Here is a 22,491-nt window from a genome sequence, read left to right as displayed (position 1 = left end):
ATTTTATTCTAACTTTTTTTTTGTGTTGTTGTTTGTTTTGTTCTTTGTGCGTGTTCCCTTCTCTTCTATATCTAAATATATATTCTATTTTGTGTACATAAATATAAATATATTTTATTCAAAAACCCAATAAAAAACATTTATAAAAAATAATAACAATCGTTTATTGTCATGAGTAGGCTTCAATGAAGTTACCGTGAAAAACCCCTAGTTGCCACATTCCGGCGCCTGTTCGGGGAGGCCGGGACGGGAACCAGCAGCCTTGAGCTTCCAGGTATTTCATGTGGGGGCTGGTTTAGCTCACAAGGCTAAACCGCTGGCGTTTAAAGCAGACCAAGCAGGCCAGCAGCGCGGTTCAATTCCCGTACCAGCCTCCCCGGACAGGCGCCGGAATGTGGCGACTAGGGGCTTTTCACAGTAACTTCATTGAAGTCTACTCGTGACAATAAGCGATTTTCATTTCATTTCCTCTGGCTTCACAGTGCTCCCTGAGTCTTGGGGTTCATTCTCACTCTAGCCACCCTCCCCGCTGTGTGAGGGTCTTCAGGCCTCCATAAGACATAAGAGCAGAATTAGGCCACTCAGCCCATCGAATCTGCTCCGCCATTCAATCACGGCTGATATTTTCTCATCCCCATTCGCCCACCTTCCCTCCATAACCCCTGATCCCCTTATTAATCAAGACAGGCTTATAAATCAAGCCCTGTGAGATTATAAAACGCCCCTAGTCAGCCCCACTCTGCCCATCTAGCCTGGCATCCCATGCGATCCCACCCATGAACCTTCATTACCATTCCAGAGCAGATCCCAATAGTTGCTAGGATACTGGACAGAAACCCCAATATTTAATTGTAATTTTGTAAGACGGTGAGGAGAGGATATCTCCCTCCAGGCATGATTTCAAACAGGGGCGGCAGGGTGGCGCAGTGGTTAGCACTGCTGTCTCATGGTGCCGAGGATCCGCGTTTGATCCCGCCCCCAGATCACTGTCCATGTGGCGTTTGCACATTCTCCCCCTGTCTGCAGCGTGGGCGGATTGGCCATGCTAAATTGCCCCTTAATTGAAAAAAAAAAGAATTGGATACTCGGAATTTTAAAAAAAATAGAGTTATGGTATATTAAAACAAATAGTGGGCGGGATTCTCTCACACCCCGCCGATTCTGAGAATCCCCGGGGGATGGTGCGACTCACGCCCCGCCGCCCCGACACCGGCTGCTATATTCTCCGGCGCCATTTTCCAGGTGGGGGCGGGGTTCACGCCACGCTGGTTGGGGGCCGTTGGCAACGCCCCCCCCCCCGGCAATTTTACAGGCCCCGATGGGCCGAGCAGCCATTAGTTCCTGGCCAGTCCCGCTGGTGTGGGTTACGCATGGGGCAGTCCTCAGGGGGTGGGCAATGTCTCTAATTAACTACTCTGCAGGAAACCCTCTTAACATGAACAAAAATCCAATGGCCCAAACTCTTTATGATGCTTTAATTGCACCTCTGGCTCCCAAAAAGCCGAGCTGTCTCGTCAACCAGGATTTTAAAAAACATGACTGCAGCAGTCACACACACACTAACCCTTATGAGCCAAATACACGTAATACAATACATCTGAAATTCTTAAATTCACCGCAAACTCAGTCGCCCGCTGCGCTGATATTTCAGATAAGCTCAGGGAAGGTGGTAAGAGAGGGGGAGGGGTGGCATTGTGAGTCAAGGACAGTATTACGGTAGCTGAGAGGACATTTGATGAGGACTTGAATACTGAGGTAGTATGGGCTGAGTTAAGAAACAGGAAAGGAGAGGTCATCCTGTTAGGGCTTTTCTATAGGCCTAGAGTTCCAGAGATGTAGAGGAAAGGATTGCAAAGATGATTCTGGATAGGAGCGAAAATAACAGGGTAGTTGTTATGGGGGACTTTAACTTTCCAAATATTGACTGGAAACACTATAGTTCGAGTACTTTAGATGGGTCCAATGTGTGCAGGAAGGTTTCCTGATGCAGTATGTAGATAGGCCAAGAAGAGGCGAGGCCGTATTGGATTTGGTACTGGGTAATGAACCAGGACAGGTGTTAGATTTGGAGGTAGGTGAGCATTTTGGTGATAGTGACCACAATTCGATTACGTTTACTTTAGCGATGGAAAGGGATAGGTATAAACCGCAGGGCAAGAGTTATTGCTGGGTGAAAGGCAATTATGATGCGATGAGGCAAGACTTAGGATGCATCGGCTGGAGAGGAAAACTGCAGGGGATGGACACAATGGAAATGTGGAGCATGTTCAAGGAACAGCTACTGCGTGTCCTTGATAAGTATGTACCTGTTAGGCAGGGAGGAAGTCGTCGAGCGAGGGAACCATGGGTTACTAAAGCAGTTGAAATACTTGTCAAGATGAAGAAGGAGGCTTATGTGAAGATGAGACATGATGGTTCAGTTAGGTCACATGAGGGTTACAAGTTAGCTAGGAAGGCTCTAAAGAGAGAGCTAAGAAGAGCCAAGCGAGGACATGAGAAGTCTTTGGCAGGTAGGATCAAGGATAACCCTAAAGCTTTCTATAGGTATGTCAGGAATAAAAGAATGACTAAGGTAAGAGTAGGGCCAGTCAAGGACAGTAGTGGGAAGTTGTGCGTAGAGTCCGAGGAGATAGGAGTGGTGCTAAATGAGTATTTTTCGTCTGTATTCACACAGGAAAAAGACAAAGTTGTCGAGGAGAATACTGAGATACAGGCTACTAGACTAGAAGGGCTTGAGTTTCATAAGGAGGAGGTGTTAGTAATTCTGGAAAGTGTGAAAATAGATAAGTCCCCTGGGCCGGATGGGATTTATCCTAGGATTCTCTGGGAAGCTAGGGAGGAGATTGCTGAGCCTTTGGCTTTGATCTTTAAGTCATCTTTGTCTACAGGAATAGTGCCAGAGGACTGGAGGATAGCAAATGTTGTCCCCTTGTTCAAGAAGGGGAGTAGATAACACCGGTAACTATAGACCAGTGAGCCTTACTTCTGTTGTGGGAAAAGTCTTGGAAAGGTTTATAAGAGATAGGATATATAATCATCTGGAAAGGAATAATTTGATTAGAGATTGTCAATATGGTTTTGTGAAGGGTAGGTCGTGCCTCACAAACCTCATTGAGTTCTTCGAGAAGGTGACCAAACAGGTGGATGAGGGTAAAGCAGTTGATGTGGTGTATATGGATTTCAGTAAAGCGTTTGATAAGGTTCCCCACAGTAGGCTATTGCAGAAAATACAGAGGCATGGGATTCAGGGTGATTTAGCAGTTTGGATCAGAAATTGGCTAGCTGATAGAAGACAAAGGTTGATGGGAAATGCTCTGACTCGTGTCCAGTTACTAGTGGTGTACCACAAGGATCTGTTTTGGGGCCGCTGCTGTTTGTCATTTTTATAAATGACCTGGAGGAGGGCGTAGAAGGATGGGTGAGTAAATTTGCAGATGACACTAAAGTCGGTGGAGTTGTGGACAGTGCAGAAGGATGTTACAATTTACAGAGGGACATAGATAAGCTGCAGAGCTGGGCTGACAGGTGGCAAATGGAGTTTAATGCAGAAAAGTGTGAGGTGATTCATTTTGGAAGGAATAATAGGAAGACAGAGTACTGGGCTAATGGTAAGATTCTTGGTAGTGTGGACGAGCAGAGAGATCTCGGTGTCCATGTCCATAGATCCCTGAAAGTTGCCACCCAGGTTGAGAGGGTTGTTAAGAAAGCGTACGGTGTGTTAGCTTTTATTGGTAGAGGAATTGAGTTTCGGAGCCATGAGGTCATGTTGCAGTTGTACAAAACTCTGGTGCGGCCGCATTTGGAGTATTGCGTGCAGTTCTGGTAGCCACATTATAGGTAGGATGTGGAAGCATTGGAAAGGGTGCAGAGGAGATTTACAAGGATGTTGCCTGGTATGGAGGGAAGATCATATGAGGAAAGGCTGAAGGACTTGAGGCTGTTTTCATTAGAGAGAAGAAGGTTAAGAGGTGACTTAATTGAGGCATACAAGATGATCAGAGGATTAGATAGGGTGGACAGTGAGAGCCTTTTTCCTCGGATGGTGATGTCCAGCACGAGGGGACATAGCTTTAAATTGAGGGGAGATAGATATAGGACAGATGTCAGAGGTAGGTTCTTTACTCAGAGAGTAGTAAGGGTGTGGAATGCCCTGCCTGCAACAGTAGTGGACTCGCCAACACTAAGGGCATTCAAATGGTCATTGGATAGGCATATGGACGATAAGGGAATAGTGTAGAGGGACTTTAGAGGGGTTTCACAGGACGGCACAACATCGAGGGCCGAAGGGCCTGTACTGCGCTGTGATGTTCTATGTTATATGATAGATTCACCTGCCCACTTTCCAGCTGCCGCTCTGAAAGGGCAGGTGTGAAATTGCCGCGGCCCAGCAAGGATGACATGCCAATTGCTGACTGTATACCAACCGCCAGGCCCCTACAAAACCTAAAGGTTTCCAGCCATGAAGGGCCTGTTAAGGCTTGCGCGCGACCCCCCTCCCGATTCTGAAACCCCCCAGACCCGTGTGGAACTGATCTGGATCCCCGCGTCCTCTCCGCTGCCTCGTCTGCGACTGGCAACCCGGAGGGTGATGGTGACACCTGAACGCAAACCTCCTTCAGAGGTCAGGTCGGCAGGTTCTCCATTTCATACAGCTGACATCACGCTGGAGACCGATGAATATTCACCGATAGGGTTAGTTCTGGCGGGAAGGCTCACTCATGATATTTGTCATTTGTCAGTAGCTACTCGGCTCCTCGACTGTCTGACCCACAGACCACAATCAATAAGAATTTTTAAAAAAATTATTTTATTCAAAATTTTCATAAAATATCAACAACAAAAGGTATTTTTTTTACAAAGAACAGAAAAAAGATAAAACAGTAACCCCACCCCTGGGGGCTGCTGCTGCCGGCCTTTTCCTACCGTTCTGCCAGGAAATCCAGAAATGGCTGCCACCTCCTGAAAAAACCCTGGACTCTTCGGGCAAATTTCACCTTCTCTAATTTAAGAAACCCCGCCATATCGTTGACCCAGGCCTCCACGCCCCGAGGCCTCGCATCCTTCCACTGAAGAAGAATCCTCCGCCGGGCTACTAGGGACGCAAAGGCCAGAACACCGGCCTCTTTCGCCTCCTGTACTCCCGGCTCCACTGCAATCCCACATATTGCGAGCCCCCAGCCTGGATTGACCCTGGATCCTTGTCCCGGTCATGTGAGCCCTATGCAGCACCTTAAACTGTATGAGGCCAAGCCTCACACAAGAAGAGGAGTTCACCCTCCCCAGGGAGTCCGCCCACGTCCCCTCCTCTATCTCCTCACCCAGCTCCTCCTCCCATTTACCCTTCAACTCCTCCACCGAGGCCTCATTCATCTCCTGCATCCCCTGGTACGCTGCCGAGATCCTCCCCTCACCAACCCACACCCCCGAGAGCACCCTGTCCTGGATCCCACGCAGCGGCAGCAGGGGGAACTCCGCCACCTGCCGTCTGACAAACGCCCTTACCTGCATGTACCTGAAGGGGCTCCCTGGGGGGAGCCCGAACTTCCCCTCCAGCTCACCCAGGCTCGCAAACTTCCCGTCTACAAACTGGTCCCTCAACCTCCTAATACCTGCCCTGTGCCAACTCAGGAACCCGCCATCAATTCTCCACGGGACAAACCGGTGGTTGCCCCATATCGGGGCCCCCATCGAGGCCCCCACCTCCCCCCTGTGCCGTCTCCATTGCCCCCAAATTTTGAGGGTAGCCGCCACCACCGGGCTCGTGGTATACCTCGTTGGAGGGAGCGGCAACGGCGCCGTTACCAGCGCCTCTAGGCTCGTGCCCACACAGGACGCCATCTCCATCCTCTTCCATGCTGCCCCCTCCCCCTCCATCACCCACTTACGCACCATCGCTGCATTGGCAGCCCAATAATACCCACAGAGGTTGGGCAACGCCAGCCCCCCCTATCCCTGCCTCGTTCCAAAAACACCCGTCTCACCCTTGGAGTCCCGTGTGCCCACACAAACCCCGTAATGCTCTTGTTAACCCGCCTGACAAAGGCCTTCGGGATAAGGATGGGGAGGCACTGGAACAGGAACAGAAACCTCGGGAGCACCGTCATTTTGACTGACTGCACCCTACCCGCCAGAGACAGCGACAACATGTCCCACCTCTTAAACTCCTCCTCCATTTGCTCCACCAGCCTTGTGAGGTGAAGCTTATGCAAGGCCCCCCAGCTCCTGGCCACCTGAACCCCCAAGCACCCAAAGCCCCCCCCCCCCCCCGCCCTTTTCAGTGGAAGCCTGCCCCCCTGCCCTCCTGACCCCCTGGGTGTACCACAAACAGCTCGCTCTTCCCAAGTTGAGCTTGAATCCTGAGAAATCCCCAAATTCCCGGAGAATCCCCATCACCTCCGGCATTCCCCCACCGGGTCCGCCACATACAACAATAGGTCATCCGTATAGAGTGACACTCGGTGCTCCTCCCCACCCCGGACCAGCCCCCTCCAACTCCCAACTCCCTCAGCACCAAAGCCAGGGGTTCAATTGTCAACGTAAAGAGCAGGGGGGACAAGGGACACCCCTGCCTCGTCCCTCGGATTAGCCGAAAATACTCCGACCTCCTCCTATTCGTGGCCACACTCGCCATCGGGGCCTCATACAACAGCCTCACCCAACTAACAAACCCCTCCCCAAACCCGAACCTTTCCAACACCTCCCACAAGTACCCCCACTCGACCCTATCAAAGGCCTTCTCCGCGTCCAGCGCCACCATAATCTCCAGCTCCCCTTCTACCGCCGGCATCATTATAACGTTCAAGAGCCTCCTTATGTTGGTGTTCAGCTGCCTCCCCTGCACAAACCCCGTTTGATCTTCGTGGATAACCTGCGGCACACAATCATCTATCCTCACGGTCAAGATCTTTTCCAACAGCTTGGAGTCCACATTCAAAAGTGAGATCGGCCTGTATGACCCACACTGCAGGGGATTCTTGTCCCTTAAGAATCAGGGAGATCAGCGCCCGAGACATCGTCGGGGGCAAAGCCCCCCTCCCTTGCCTCGTTAAAGGTCCTAACCAACAGGGGACCCAACAGGTCTGCATACTTCTTGTAAAATTCTGCCGGGAACCCATCCGACCCCGGCGCATTCCCCGACTGCATGCTCCCTATCCCTTTGACCACCTCCTCCAGCCCAACCGGCACCCCCAGTCCCTCCACCTGTCCCTCCTCCACCCTCGGGAATCTCAGCCTGTCCAAAAAGCGCCCATCCCCCCTCCTCCGGACCGATATAGTCTCTCATAAAAGTCCCTGAAGACCCCATTAATGTCTACCCCACTCCGCACCACATTTCCTCCCCGAACCTTAACTCCACCAATCTCCCTAGCCGCATCCTGCTCGCCTTCTCCCCATATTCATACACCTTCCTCCTCTGAGCTTCCGCCTTTCTGGTGGTCAACAAGTCGAACTCAGCCTGGAGGCTGCGCCGCTCCCTCAGCAATCCCTCCTCCGGGGCCTCCGCGTACCTCCTGTCCACCCTCACCATCTCCCCCACCAATCTCTCCCTTTCTCTCTGCTCCCCTCTCTCCCTGTGGGCCCGAATGGAGATCAACTCCCCCCTAACCACCGCCTTCAGCGCCTCCCAGACCGTCCCCACTCGGACCTCCCCATTGTCATTGGCCTCCAGGTACCTCTCGATGCATCCTCGAACCCTCCCGCCCACCTCCTCGTCCGCCAGCAGCCCCACCTCCAAGCGCCAAAGCGGGCGCTGGTCTCTCTCCTCCCCCAGCTCGAGGTCCACCCAGTGCGGGGCATGGTCAGAAATGGCTATCGCCGAATACTCAGCATCCTCCACCCTCGCTATCAGCGCCCTACTCATAACGAAGACGTCGATCCGGGAATAGGCCTTATGCACATGGGAGAAGAAAATTCCCTGGGCCTCGGCCTCGCAAACCTCCATGGATCCACCCCTCCCACCTGGACCATAAACCCCCTCAACACCTTAGCCGCTGCAGGCCTCCTACCCGCCCTGGATCGATCCAGTGGTGGATCCAGCACCGTATTGAAATCTCCCCCCCCCCCATTATCAGACCCCCCGCCTCCAAATCTGGAATCCAGCCCAACATGCGCCGCATGAAACCCGCATCGTCCCAGTTCGGGGCGTATACATTGACCAGCACCACCCGCTCCCCCTGCAGCTTGCCACTTACCATCACATACCTCCCGCCGCTGTCTGCCACCACACTCGACGCCTCAAACGACACCCTCTTCCCCACCAGGATCGCCACCCCCCGATTTTTTGCATCCAGCCCCGAATGAAACACTTGGCCCACCCACCCCTTCCTCAATCTAACCTGATCCGCCACCTTCAGGTGCGTCTCCTGAAGCATGGCCACATCCGCCTTCAGCCCCCTCAGGTGCGTAAACACTCGGCCCGTTTGACCGGCCCATTCAGCCCCCTCACATTCCAGGTTATCAGCCGGATCAGGGGGCTGCCTGTCCCTCTCCCCCATCGACTAGCCATTACCCTTCCACAATCCGCCACGTGCCCGCGCCCCCCACTCAGCCCGTTCCCCACAGCGACAGACCCCACCCCGACCCCCTCTACATGCTCCAGCTCTGCCTTGGCCATTCCAGCAGCAACCCGGTACCCCCCTCTTCCCCCCCCCACACAAACCCCCCCCCCCCAAGCTAGGGCCCCCCTAGCTGCGTAACCCATTCCATTGTACATCCGTAAGTCAGCCGACTCCTGCTGACCCCGGCTGCTCCCGCCACCTCAATGACCCCCCCCCAGTGCAACACAACCACCTCCCCAGTGCCGGCCCCGCCCTCCGGTCCTCTAGTGCGGGAGAGAAGCCCGCGCTTCCATCCCGAGCCCCGCCCCCCCGACCCAACACGCGGGAAAAGACGGGCACATGACCCAACAGGACCGCGAACCCCACCCAATCTCTCAACCAGTGAACAAAATACAGACCCCAAACATGACAAAACACCCCAAATAAACAGATAACAGTCCCAAACAAGCAGAAAAAAAAAGCAGAACAGCATAAACAAATCATCCAATAGAACCGATAAAGTGAAAGGATACCCAGGAGGGCAAAGCCTCCGGGCTGTATACAGCATTCCCCAGCCCCCAGCCCTCAGTCCAAGTCCAGCTTCTCTACCTGAACAAAAGTCCAGGCCTACTCCGGTGAGTCAAAATATAGCTGCCGATCTTTATACTTGACCCACAGGCATGCCGGCTGTAACAGGCCAAACTTGACCCCATTCCTGTGGAGCACTGCGGTTAAAGCCAGCCCTTCTCTTTGCCACCTCCGTGCTCCAGTCCTGATAGATCCTGATCTCCGCATTCTCCCACTTACTGCTCTTTTCCTTCTTCGCCCATCTCAGCACACACTCGCGGTCGGCAAAGCGGTGAAAACGGACCAGCACCACCCGAGGCGGCTCGTTTGGCCTGGGTTTCCTCAGCAGCACCCGATGGGCACCCTCCAGCTCCAAGGGTCCTTGGAACGACCCCGCGCCCATCAGCGAGTTCAGCATCATAGTCACATAGGCCCCCAAATCCGAACCTTCCAGCCCCTCTGGGAGGCCCAGGATCCGCAGGTTCTTCCGACGGGCCCAGTTATCCATCTCCTCCATCCTCGCTGACCATTTCTTGTGGAGCGCCTCGTGCACCTTCACTGCCAGGCCCAGGAGTTCGTCTTCGCTCTCCGAGGCCTTTTGCCGAAGCTCTCGGATCTCCGCACCCTGAGCCGTCTGGGTCGCCATGAGCTTGTCCAGGGAGGCCTTAAACAGTTCCAGAATCTCTGCCTTCAGCTCCTTAAAGGAGCGCTGAAGCAGCTCCTGCTGCTCTCGCGCCCACTGCTGGCACGCTGCTGGTTCCCCGCCTGCCGCCATCTTGCTTCTTCTGTCTCGCACCTTTCTCTGCTCCAAAGCCGATTTTTTGACCGCTCCACTCCTAGTCCAGGCCATCCATCGCCAGAGAATCTTAGAGAGAGTGTTCCCACACGGGGAAAAGTCCAACCAGTACCGCTACGGGCCCTTAAAAGAGCCCAAAAGACCGGAAATAGCGGGAGCTACCGAACATGCGGCTTAGCTCCGCATCACCATAACCAGAAGCCCACAATCAATAATAATTACCAACACCTCCTCCACAATAGTCCTCATTACGGGGGCCCCGCAGGGCTGCGTACTTAACCCATACTCTACTCTCTGTACACAGAAGACTGCGTGACAAAACTTAGTTCCAACTCCATCCACAAGTTTGCAGACGATACGGCCATATCTCGAATAATGACAAGTCAGAATACACGAGGGAGATAGAGAACCTAGTGGAGTGGTGCAGCGATAACAATCTCCTTCTCTTTTTAAAAAAAATTTTTTTTTTTTATAAATTTAGATTAGCCAATTATTTTTTCTAATTAAGGGGCAATTTAGCGTGGCCAATCCACCTACTCTGCACATTTTTGGGTTGTGGGGGCGAAACCCACGCAGACACGGGGAGAATGTGCAAACTCCACACGGACAGTGACCCAGAGCCGGGATCGAACCTGGGACCTCAGCGCCGTGAGGCGGTTATGCTAACCACTAGGCCACCGTGCTGCCCACAATCTCCTTCTCAATGCCAGCAAAACTAAAGAGCTGGTCATTGACTTCAGGAAGCAAAGTACTGTACACACCCTTGTCAGCATCAACGGGGCCGAGGTGGAGATGGTGAGCAGTTTTAAATTCCGAGGGGTGCACATCACCAAAACTCTGTCCTGGTCCACCCACGTCGACGCTACCACCAAGAAAGCACAACAGCGCCTATGCTTCCTCTGGAAACTAAGGAAATTTGGCATGTCGACATTAACTCTTCCTAACTTTTACAGATGCACCATAGAAAGCATCCTATCGGGCTGCATCACAGCCTGGTATGGCAACTGCTCGGCCCAAGACCGCAAGAAACTTCAGAGAGTCGTGAATACCGCCCAGTCCATCACACGAACCTGCCTCCTATCCATTGATTCCATCTACACCTCCCGCTGCCGGGGGAAAGCGGGCAGCATAATCAAAGACCCCTCCCACCCGGCTTACTCACTCTTCCAACTTCTTCCATCGGGCAGGAGATACAGAAGTCCGGGAAAACGCACGAACAGACTCAAAAACAGCTTCTTCCCCGCTGTTACCAGACTCCTAAACGAGCCTCTTATGGACTGACCTGATTAACACTTCATCCCTGTATGTTTCACCCGATGCCGGTGTTTATGTACATAGAACAGTACAGCACAGAACAGGCCCTTCGGCCCTCAATGTTGTGCCGAGCCATGATCACCCTACTCAAACCCACGTATCCACCCTATACCCGTAACCCAACAACCCCCCCCCCTTAACCTTACTTTTATTAGGACACTACGGGCAATTTATCATGGCCAATCCACCTAACCCGCACATCTTTGGACTGTGGGAGGAAACCGGAGCACCCGGAGGAAACCCACGCACACAGGGGGAGGACGTGCAGACTCCACACAGACAGTGACCCAACCGGGAATCGAACCTGGGACCCTGGAGCTGTGAAGCATTTATGCTAACCACCATGCTACCCTGCTGCCCACAAATGTAGTTACATTGTATATCTTGTGTTGCCCTATTATGTATTTTCTTTTCCTTTTCTTCCCATGTACTTAATGATCTGTTGAGCTGCTCGCAGAAAAATACTTTTCACTGTACTTCGGTACACTTGACAATAAACAACTCCAATCCAAATCCAAATATTATAATGTATTTAAATGAGGTCCCGTCCCTTCCATGGCAGGGTACACACTGCACCATTGGTGAGGAGCCTGAAAAATCAGAAAACGTGATCTCGCCGCATTTTACCACAGTTGCCATCCTCGCTGACGGCTCAAAATACCACCCAATATTTTTCTATCTGGTAAAGGGAAATGTGCTGCCTATTGTTCGGTGTATCAGTGGATGTTTAGAATTCACATGTATGTTACATACCTGGGGAGTGTCAGATTGCTTTGGAGTTTCTGCAGCTACAGATTTCCGCAATTGGGTTTTACACGAATAACAGATCTGAAATAGAGACAATGTAATGAGTCTACGTCTCTACCGTAAACATCGAGGTCTGGTCATTCAAACCAGCCTCCATGTCATCTTGGTTTGTTATTCAAAGCACTTCGTTTTATCCTTTGCAATTTCCTGCCATCCCTCCAGAACGCCTCATTAATTTGACGAATCCATGATCCACTGGCGCAAAGAAACCTCCGCATTCGGAGACCGCGATTGCCACAGCGAATTCAAAATTTCACCCTCCGCCCAACCCAACCTCAGTCATCATCTTCTAAAGCCTTAAATCCCACGGCTGCTGGCTCCTTCTCCAAAACTGAGATATTTGCAGCCTACCAGTTTCTCCAACATTGGAATATTCCCAATCTCCCGGTTTCTCTAACCCCGGGAAAATACCAATCTTCCAGTTTCCAGATTGACTAAGGTAAGAGTAGGGCCAGTCAAGGACAGTAATGGGAAGTTGTGCGTAGAGTCCGAGGAGATAGGAGAGGTGCTAAATGAGTATTTGTCGTCAGTATTCACACAGGAAAAAGACAAAGTTGTCGAGGAGAATACTGAGATACAGACTACTGGACTAGAAGGGCTTGAGGTTCATAAGGAGGAGGTGTTAGCAATTCTGGAAAGTGTGAAAATAGATAAATCCCCTGGGCCGGATGGGATTTATCCTAGGATTCTCTGGGAAGATAGGGAGGAGATTGCTGAGCCTTTGGCTTTGATCTTTAAGTCATCTTTGTCTACAGGAATAGTGCCAGAGGACTGGAGGATAGCAAATGTTGTCCCCTTGTACAAGAAGGGGAGTAGAGATAACCCCGGTAACTATAGACCAGTGAGCCTTACTTCTGTTGTGGGAAAAGTCTTGGAAAGGTTTATAAGAGATAGGATGTATAAACATCTGGAAAGGAATAATTTGATTAGAGATAGTCAACATGGTTTTGTGAAGGGTAGGTCGTGCCTCACAAACCTCATTGAGTTCTTCTAGAAGGTGACCAAACAGGTGGATGAGGGTAAAGCAGTTGATGTGGTGTATATGGATTTCAGTAAAGCGTTTGATAAGGTTCCCCACGGTAGGCTATTGCAGAAAATACAGAGGCATGGGATTCAGGGTGACTTAGCAGTTTGGATCAGAAATTGGCTAGCTGATAGAAGACAAAGAGTGGTGGTTGATGGGAAATGCTCTGACTGGTGTCCAGTTACTAGCGGTGTGCCACAAGGATCTGTTTTGGGGCCGTTGCTGTTTGTCATTTTTATAAATGACCTGGAGGAGGGCGTAGAAGGATGGGTGAGTAAATTTGCAGATGACACTAAAGTTGGTGGAGTTGTGGACAGTGCAGAAGGATGTTACAAGTTACAGAGGGACATAGATAAGCTGCAGAGCTGGGCTGACAGGTGGCAAATGGTGTTTAATGCAGAAAAGTGCGAGGTGATTCATTTTGGAAGGAATAACAGGAAGGCAGAGTACTGGGCTAATGGTGAGATTCTTGGTAGTGTGGACGAGCAGAGAGATCTCGGTGTCCATGTTCATAGATCCCTGAAAGTTGCCACCCAGGTTGATAGGGTTGTTAAGAAGGCGTGTTAGCTTTTATTGGTAGAGGAATTGAGTTTCGGAGCCATGAGGTCATGTTGCAGTTGTACAAAACTCTGGTGCGGCCGCATTTGGAGTATTGTGTGCAGTTCTGGTCGCCACATTATTGGAAGGATGTGGAAGCATTGGAAAGGGTGCAGAGGAGATGTACAAGGATGTTGCCTGGTATGGAGGGAAGATAATATGAGGGAAGGCTGAAGGACTTGAGGCTGTTTTCGTTAGAGAGAAGAAGGTTAAGAGGTGACTTAATTGAGGCATACAAGATGATCAGAGGATTAGATAGGGTGGACAGTGAGAGCCTTTTTCCACGGATGGTGATGTCCAGCACGATGGGACATACTCTTAAATTGAGGGGAGATAGATATAGGACAGATGTCAGAGGCAGTTTCTTTACTCAGAGAATAGTAAGGGCGTGGAATGCCCTGCCTGCAACAGTAGTGGACTCGCCAACACTAAACGCATTCAAATGGTCATTGGATAGGCATATGGACAATAAGGGAATAGTGTAGAGGGACTTTAGAAGGGTTTCACAGGATGGTGCAACATCGTGGGCTGAAGGGCCTGTACTGCGCTGTAATGTTTTTTTTTTAATAAATGTTTTTTATTCAGTTTTCATGTTTTATATTGAACAAATTACAAATTGTTAGAGAGAGAAAAAAAAAAGAACACGCAAAAATTAACATATATATTTACAGGTGAGCATCTTCGTAGTAATAACTGGGGCCTCCCCCTTTTCGCCGGCATACATATTTTACATTCCCCAACATGTTTATTGGCATTTATTTAGTTTGGTTTTGGGCCTTAGCTAGCCATCAAACCCCCGTAACGAGCCCGTAGCCCCCCCCCCCCTCCCCGCCGGCTACCTTCCCCCGACTATTCTTCCTCTTGTACGTTGGCCACAAACAGGTCCCGGAACAATTGCATGAATGGCTCCCACGTTCTGTGGAAGCCGTCGTCCGACCCTCGGATGGCGAATTTGATTTTCTCCATTTGGAGAGAATCCGAGAGGTCGGACAGCCAGTCTGCAGCTCTGGGCGGTGCTGCTGACCGCCAGCCAAACAGGATTCTACGGCGGGCGATCAGGGAGGCAAAGGCAAGGGCGTCCGCCCTCCTCCCCAGGAATAGATCTGGCTGGTCTGAAACCCCGAAGACCGCCACTATCGGGCATGGCTCCACCCTCACCCCCACCACTTTGGACATAGCCTCGAAGAAGGCTGTCCAGTACTCCACAAGTCTGGGGCAAGACCAGAACATGTGGGCGTGGTTGGCCGGGCCTCTTTGGCACCGCTCACATCTGTCCTCCACCTCCGGGAAGAACCTACTCATACGGGTTCTTGTTAAGTGGGCTCTATGTACCACTTTTAGTTGCGTCAGGCTGAGCCTTGCGCACGTGGAGGTGGAGTTGACCCTATGCAGTGCTTCGCTCCAGAGTCCCCACCCTATCTCCATCCCCAGGTCGTCCTCCCATTTCCTTCTTGTTGCGTCCAGTACGGTGTCGTCCCTATCTACCAGTCGGCCATACATGTCACTACAGTTCCCTTTCTCTAGGATACTTGCGTCCAGTAGGTCTTCCAGTAGTGTCTGTCGTGGCGGTTGTGGGTACGTCCTTGTCTCCTTTCGTAGGAAGTTTTTGAGCTGCAGGTACCGTAGCTCGTTCCCCCCAGCTAGCTGTAATTTCTCTGTCAGTTCGTCCAGTGTTGCGATCCTGTCGTCCGTGTATAGGTCCCTGACTGTCAGTGTCCCCCCGTCCTGCCTCCACCTTTTGAAGGTGGCGTCAGTCAGTGCTGGTTTGAACCTATGGTTGTTGCAGATGGGAGCCTTGTCCGACATTTTGTTCAGGCCAAATTGCTGCCGCAGTTGGTTCCAGGATTGGAGGGTGGCTGTCACCACTGGGCTGCTGGAGTGTTTTTTGGGTGGGGATGGGAGTGCGGCCGTGGCGAGGGCCCAGAGGGAGGTCCCCATGCAGGAGGCCTCCTCCGCACGCACCCACTCGGCTTCTGGCTCCTGGATCCATCCCCTTACTCGCTCGGCTGTTGCCGCCCAGTGGTAGAATTGTAGATTCGGGAGGGCTAGCCCCCCCCTGGATTTTGTTTTCTGTAGGACCTTCTTTGGGATCCTAGCATTTTTACCCCCCCCATACGAACGCCATGATAAGTTTGTCCAGCGCTATGAAGAAGGCCTTGGGGATGTAGATCGGAATGGATCTAAACAGGAAGAGGAACCTGGGCAATACGTTCATTTTGATCGTCTGAACTCTCCCCGCGAGGGAGAGTGGGAGTGTGTTCCATCTTTGCAGGTCCTTTTTAACTTCCTCCGCCAGGCTGGTGAGGTTCCATTTGTGGATCCCTTTCCAGTCATGGGCTATTTGGATCCCCAGGTAGCGGAATTTATGTCGGGCTTGTTTGAACGGCAGCCCCTTTAGTGCTGCCCCCCCCCCCCCCCCCCCCCCCCCCCCCCCCCCCTTGCTGGTGTACTGGGAAGATCTCACTTTTGCTCATGTTGAGTTTGTAGCCCGAGAAGGCTCCAAACTCTTTCAGGAGCGCGATGATTCCGTCCATGCTGCTTTGTGGGTCCGAGATGTAGAGGAGCAGATCGTCTGCATAGAGTGAGACTCTGTGCTCTCTGCCTCCCCTTCGGATCCCCCTCCAATTTTTTGCTGCCCTGAGCGCAATTGCAGCGGTTCGATTGCTAGTGCGAACAGCAGTGGGGACAGTGGGCATCCTTGTCTGGTGCCCCTGTGCAGCTGGAAGTATTGGGAGTTGGTACGCTGTAATGTTCTATGTTCTATGTTTAACCCTGGGATAATCCCAGTCTCCCGGTCTTTCTAATACCGAGAGAATCCCAGTGTCTCTAATACTGGGATAATCCCAGGTACCCAGTCTCACTAATACTGGGATAATCTCAAGGGCAGCAAGGGGGCGCAGTTGTTAGCACTGTTGCCTCACGGTGCCAAGATCCCAGGTTCGATCCCGGCTCTGGGTTACTGTCCGTGTGGAGTTTGCACTTTCTCCCCGTGCGGGTTTCGCCCCCACAACCCACCAGGGTTGGTGGATTGGCCACACTAAATTGCCCTTTAATTGGAAAAAATGAATTGGGTACTCAAAATTTATTGAGGAAAAAATACTGGGATAATCCCAGTCTCCCAGTCTCTCTAATACTGGGATAATAGGGGCAGCACGGTCGCACTGCGGTTAGCACAGTTGCTTCACAGCTCCAGGGTCCCAGGTTCGATTCCCGGCTTGGGTCACTGTCTGTGTGGAGTTTGCACGTTCTCCCCGTGTCTGTGTGGGTTTCCTCCGGGTGCTCCGGTTTCCTCCCACAGTCCAAAAATGTGCGGATTAGGTGGATTAGCCATGATAAATTGCCCTTAGTGACCAAAAAGGTTAAGTGGAGGTAACAGGGTTACGGGGATAGGGTGGAAGTGTGGGCTCGAGTAGGGTGCTCTTTGTAAGGGCCGGTGCAGACTCGATGGGCCGAATGGCCTCTGCTGCTCTGTAAATTCTATGATTCGATAATCCCAGTCTCTCTAACCCTGGGATAATCCCAGTCTCTCTAACCCTGGGATAATCCCAGTCTCTCGGATCCTCCTTCCCCCAGTTCCTTGTGGATGATTCCTGATTCCTGCTGTTCACTGACCTTCCTTTTGATGAGGATCACGGAAGTGGCAGACAGACTGTACAATGCCAGGATCACACAGACTGCCGTCAGGACATTCCTAAGGCTGTGGGAAGTTTCCATGTGAACTGCGTCTGGATTGGGGAAAACACACACAAATCAAACGTGTCACTTCGGAGGGTTCTGATGCACTAATAATGACCACAGAAGCGAGGCTGTAGTCCGAACTGAAGGCTTTAATAGACAAGATGTTTCCCCCAACAGCTCAGGTACAGAAAGGAAGCTGTGGGGGATACACGGGCTCTTATACCCCGCCTTACTGGGCGGAGCTACTATACAATCTAACCAATGGATGACTAGTGTTACATACCATTGGGCCAATGAGCAGCGAGCCTTCTCCACCAATGGTGTCTCGGCATTGCTAGGTACCGTAGTACCTCTAGTCATACTACCACGGGTTCAGACTGGGTGTTACTGGGAGAGGCTGGGGCCGACGGTTTATCATAATGGTTACAAGGAATTTGGGATTTCAGTGACGTTGAGAGATTGGAGAATCTGGGATTGGCCTCCTTCGAACAGGGGAGAGGAGATTGAATCAAGGTGGTCAAAATCTGACGCAGGAAATGGGGAGAATTAGTTCCCAGAGTTAAAATGGTTGGTAACCAGGGGACGCAGATATAAGACCATTGACAGAACCATCCAATGAGCTGATGCTGAGGATTCATTTTCCCAGACAAATTATGGTGTGGGCCATGCGGCCTGACAAGGCCGTGCAAGCAGGTTCAATAATAACTTTCCAAAGGGAATTGGGTGTAGTTTTAAAGAATGCAGGGCCGTGAGGAGAGATGGGGGGGGGGGGGGCTGATTAGACAGCTCTCCCCGAGGGGGTGCAATGGGCCTAAAGGCCTCACTCTGCTCGGCCCTGTCGGCGGCGAGTTTGGTGTTCTGAATATCGAGTTCATCGTTTACATGGTAGAGAATATGACGTTTCGTTTTAGGTGTTAAAGTTATAATTGTGGCATCTAATTGAGAAAATGACACTCCCGTATTGCAGTGGGGGGGGGTTTATTACACAGTGGGGGAGGTTTATTAAACAGTGGGGGGGTTTATTACACAGTGGGGGAGGGTTTATTACACAGTGGGGGGGTTTATTACACAGTGGGGGGGGTTTATTACACAGTGGGGGGTTTTATTACACAGTGGGGGGTTTTATTACACAGTGGGGGGGTTTATTACACAATGGGGAGGGTTTATTACACAGTGGGGGGGTTTATTACACAGTGGGGGGGTTTATTACACAGGGGGGAGTTTATTACACAGTGGAGGGGTTTATTACACAGTGGGGGGGGGTTTATTACACAGTGGGGGGGTTTATTACACAATGGGGGGTTTATTACACAGTGGGGGAGTTTATTACACAGTGGGGGGGGTTTATTACACAGTGGGGGGGGTTTATTACACAGTGGGGGGTATTACACAGCAGGGGGGTGTATTACACTGTGGGGGGTATTACACAGCAGGGGGGTATTACAGCGGGGGTATTACAGCGGGGGGTATTACAGTGGGGGGTATTACAGCGGGGGTATTACAGCGGGGGACATTACAGCGGGGGGGTATTATAGTGGGGGGCATTACAGTGAGGGGTATTACAGTGGGGGGTATTACAGTGGGGGGTATTACAGCAGGGGGTATTTGAGTGGGGGGTATTACAGTGGGGGGTATTACAGCGGGGGGTATTACAGTGGGGGTATTACAGCAGGCGGTATTTGAGTGGGGGGTATTACAGTGGGGGGGTATTACAGTGGGGGGTATTACAGCAGGGGGTATTTGAGTGGGGGGGTATTACAGTGGCGGGGTATTACAGTGGGGGGTATTACAGTGGGGGGGTATTACAGTGGGGGTATTACAGCGGGGGGTATTACAGTGGAGGGTATTACAGTGGGGGGTATTACAGCGCGGGGTATTTGAGTGGGGGGTATTACAGCGGGGGTATTACAGTGGGGGGATATTACAGTGGGGGATATTACAGTGGGGGGCATTACAGCAGGGGGTATTACAGTAGGGGTATTACAGCGGGGGGGGTATTTGAGTGGGGGTATTACAGTGGGGGGTATTACAGTGGGGGTATTACAGCAGGGGGGTATTACAGTGGGGTGTATTACAGTGGGGGGGGGGTATTACTGTGGGTGGTATTACAGTGGGGGGTATTACAGTGGGGGGGTATTTGAGTGGGGGGTATTTGAGTGGGTGGGTATTTGAGTGGGGGTATTACAGTGGGGACTATTACAGTGGGGGGTATTACAGTGGGGGGTATTTGAGTGGGGGTATTACAGTGGGGGTATTACAGTGGGGGGTATTACAGTGGAGGGGTATTATAGTGGGGGATTTGAGTGGGGGGTATTACAGTGGGGGGGGGTATTACAGTGCAGGGGGTATTACAGTGGGGGTATTACAGTGTGGGGGTATTACAGTGGGGGGTATTTGAGTGGGGGGTATTACAGTGGGGGGGTATTACAGTGGGTGGGTATTACAGTGGGGGGTATTACAGTGGGGGGTATTACAGTGGGGGGCATTACAGTGGGGGGTATTACAGTGGGGGGGTATTACAGTGGGCGGTATTTGAGTGGGGGTATTACAGTGGGGGGGTATTACAGTGCGGGGAGTATTACAGTGGGGGGTATTTGAGTGGGGGTATTACAGTGGGGGGGTATTACAGTGGGGGGTATTACAGTGGGGGGTATTACAGTGGGGGGGGGTATTACAGTGGGGGGTATTTGAGTGGGGGGGTATTACAGTGGGGGGGTATTACAGTGGGGGGTATTACAGTGGGTGGGTATTACAGTGGGGGTATTACAGTGGGGGTATTACAGTGGGGGGGGGGGTATTACAGTGGGGGGGTATTACAGTGGGGGGTATTACAGTGGGGGTATTACAGTGGGGGTATTACAGTGGGAGGGGGGGTATTACAGTGGGTGGGTATTACAGTGGGGGGTATTACAGTGGGGGGTATTTGAGTGGGGGTATTACAGCGGGGGGTATTACAGTGGGGGGTTATTACAGTGGAGAGGTATTACAGTGGGGGTATTTGAGTGGGGGTATTACAGTGGGGGGTATTACAATGCAGGGGGTATTACAGTGGGGGGTATTACAGTGTGGGGGTATTACAGTGGGGGGTATTTGAGTGGGGGTATTACAGTGGGGGGGTATTACAGTGGGTGGGTATTATAGTGGGGGTATTACAGTGGGGGGTATTACAGTGGGGGGGGGTATTACAGTGGGTTGGTATTACAGTGCGGGGTATTACAGTGGGGGGTATTTGAGTGGGGGTATTACAGTGGGGGGTATTACAGTGGGGGGTATTACAGTGGAGAGGTATTACAGTGGGGGTATTTGAGTGGGGGGTATTACAGTAGGGGGGTATTACAGTGCAGGGGTATTACAGTGGGGGGTATTACAGTGTGGGGGTATTACAGTGGGGGGTATTTGAGTGGGGGTATTACAGTGGGGGTTATTACAGAGGGGGGGGGATTACAGTGGGGGGTATTACAGTGGGGGGTATTACAGTGGGGGGTATTACAGTGGGCATTATTTGAGTGTGGGTATTACAGTGGGGGGGGGGTATTACAGTAGGGGTATTTGAGTGGGGGTATTACAGTGGGTGGGTATTACAGTGGGGGGTATTACAGTGGGGGGGTATTACAGTGGGGGGGTATTACAGTGCGGGGGTATTACAGTGGGGGTATTACAGTGGGGTATTATAGTGGGGGGTATTACAGGGGGGTATTACAGTGGGGGTATTACAGTGCGGGGGGTATTACAGTGGGGGGTATTTGAGTGGGGGTATTACAGTGGGGGGGTATTACAGTGGGGGTATTACAGTGGGGGTATTACAGTGGGGGGGGGGGGTATTTGAGTGCGGGTATTACAGTGGGGGGTATTACAGTGGGGGGTATTTGAGTGGGGGGGTATTACAGTGGGGGGGATATTACAGTGGGGGGTATTACAGTGGGGAGTATTACAGTGGGGGGGGTATTACAGTGGGGGGGTATTACAGTGGGGGGTATTACAGTGGGGGGGTATTACAGTGGGGGGGTATTACAGTGGGGGGGTATTACAGTGGGGGGTATTACAGTGGGGGGGTATTACAGTAGGGGGGTATTACAGTGGGGGTATTACAGTGGGGGTATTACAGTGGGGGGGGGGTATTACAGTGGGGGGTATTACAGTGGGGGGTATTACAGGGGGGTATTACAGTGGGGGGGTATTACAGTGCGGGGGGTATTACAGTGGGGGGTATTTGAGTGGGGGTATTACAGTGGGGGGTATTACAGTGGGGGGGTATTACAGTGGGGGGGTATTTGAGTGCGGGTATTACAGTGGGGGGGTATTACAGTGGGGGGGTATTACAGTGGGGGGTATTACAGTGGGGGGGGTATTACAGTGGGGGGTATTACAGTGGGGGGTATTACAGTGGGGGGGTATTACAGTGGGGGGGTGTTACAGTGGGGGGTATTTGAGTGCGGGTATTACAGTGGGGGGGTATTACAGTGGGGGGTATTACAGTGGGGGGGGTATTACAGTGGGGGGTATTACAGTGGGGGGTATTTGAGTGCGGGTATCACAGTGGAGGGGGGTATTACAGTGGGGGGGGTATTACAGTGGGGGGTATTACAGTGGGGGGTATTACAGTGGGGGGTATTACAGTGCGGGGGTATTACAGTGCGGGGGTATTACAGTGCGGGGGGTATTACAGTGGGGGGTATTTGAGTGGGGGTATTACAGTGGGGGGTATTACAGTGGGGGGTATTTGAGTGCGGGTATTACAGTGGGGGGTATTACAGTGGGGGGGTATTACAGTGGGGGGTATTACAGTGGGGGGGTATTACAGTGGGGGTATTACAGTGGGGGGTATTTGAGTGCGGGTATTACAGTGGGGGGTATTACAGTGGGAGGTATTACAGTGCGGGGGTATTACAGTGGGGGGTATTACAGTGGGGGGGGGTATTACAGTGGGGGGGGTATTACAGTGGGGGTATTACAGTGGGGGGCTATTACAGTGGGGGGTATTACAGTGGGGGGTATTACAGTGCGGGGGTATTACAGTGGGGGGTATTACAGTGGGGAATTACAGTGGGGGGCTATTACAGTGGGGGGGTATTACAGTGGGGGGGTATTACAGTGGGGGTATTACAGTGGGGGGTATTACAGTGGGGGTATTACAGTGGGGGGGTATTACAGTGGGGGGTACTACAGTGGGGGGG

At 51.8% G+C, this 22,491-nt stretch overlaps 1 protein-coding gene across 2 annotated transcripts in view; it reads right to left on the bottom strand.

Annotated features, from left to right (window-relative positions):
• Window positions 1-22,491, bottom strand: part of LOC119956583 — a 58,871-nt gene that overhangs the window by 10,628 nt on the left and 25,752 nt on the right. Inside the window, exons 3-4 of one of the 2 annotated variants that reach the window (XM_038783904.1) lie at window positions 17,252-17,364; window positions 11,965-12,039 (exon numbers count right to left, since the gene is read on the bottom strand). In XM_038783904.1, the coding sequence (XP_038639832.1) occupies window positions 11,965-12,039; window positions 17,252-17,364 (188 nt within the window). The remainder of the gene's footprint in view (window positions 1-11,964; window positions 12,040-17,251; window positions 17,365-22,491) is intronic. The other variant, XM_038783905.1, reaches the window with a different exon arrangement.

This window comes from Scyliorhinus canicula, chromosome 23 (genome assembly GCF_902713615.1).
Source record: "Scyliorhinus canicula chromosome 23, sScyCan1.1, whole genome shotgun sequence".
Lineage (NCBI taxonomy): Eukaryota > Metazoa > Chordata > Chondrichthyes > Carcharhiniformes > Scyliorhinidae > Scyliorhinus > Scyliorhinus canicula.
The sequence above is the reverse complement of the archived record's forward strand: the minus strand, read 5'-3'. Positions and strand labels throughout refer to the sequence as shown.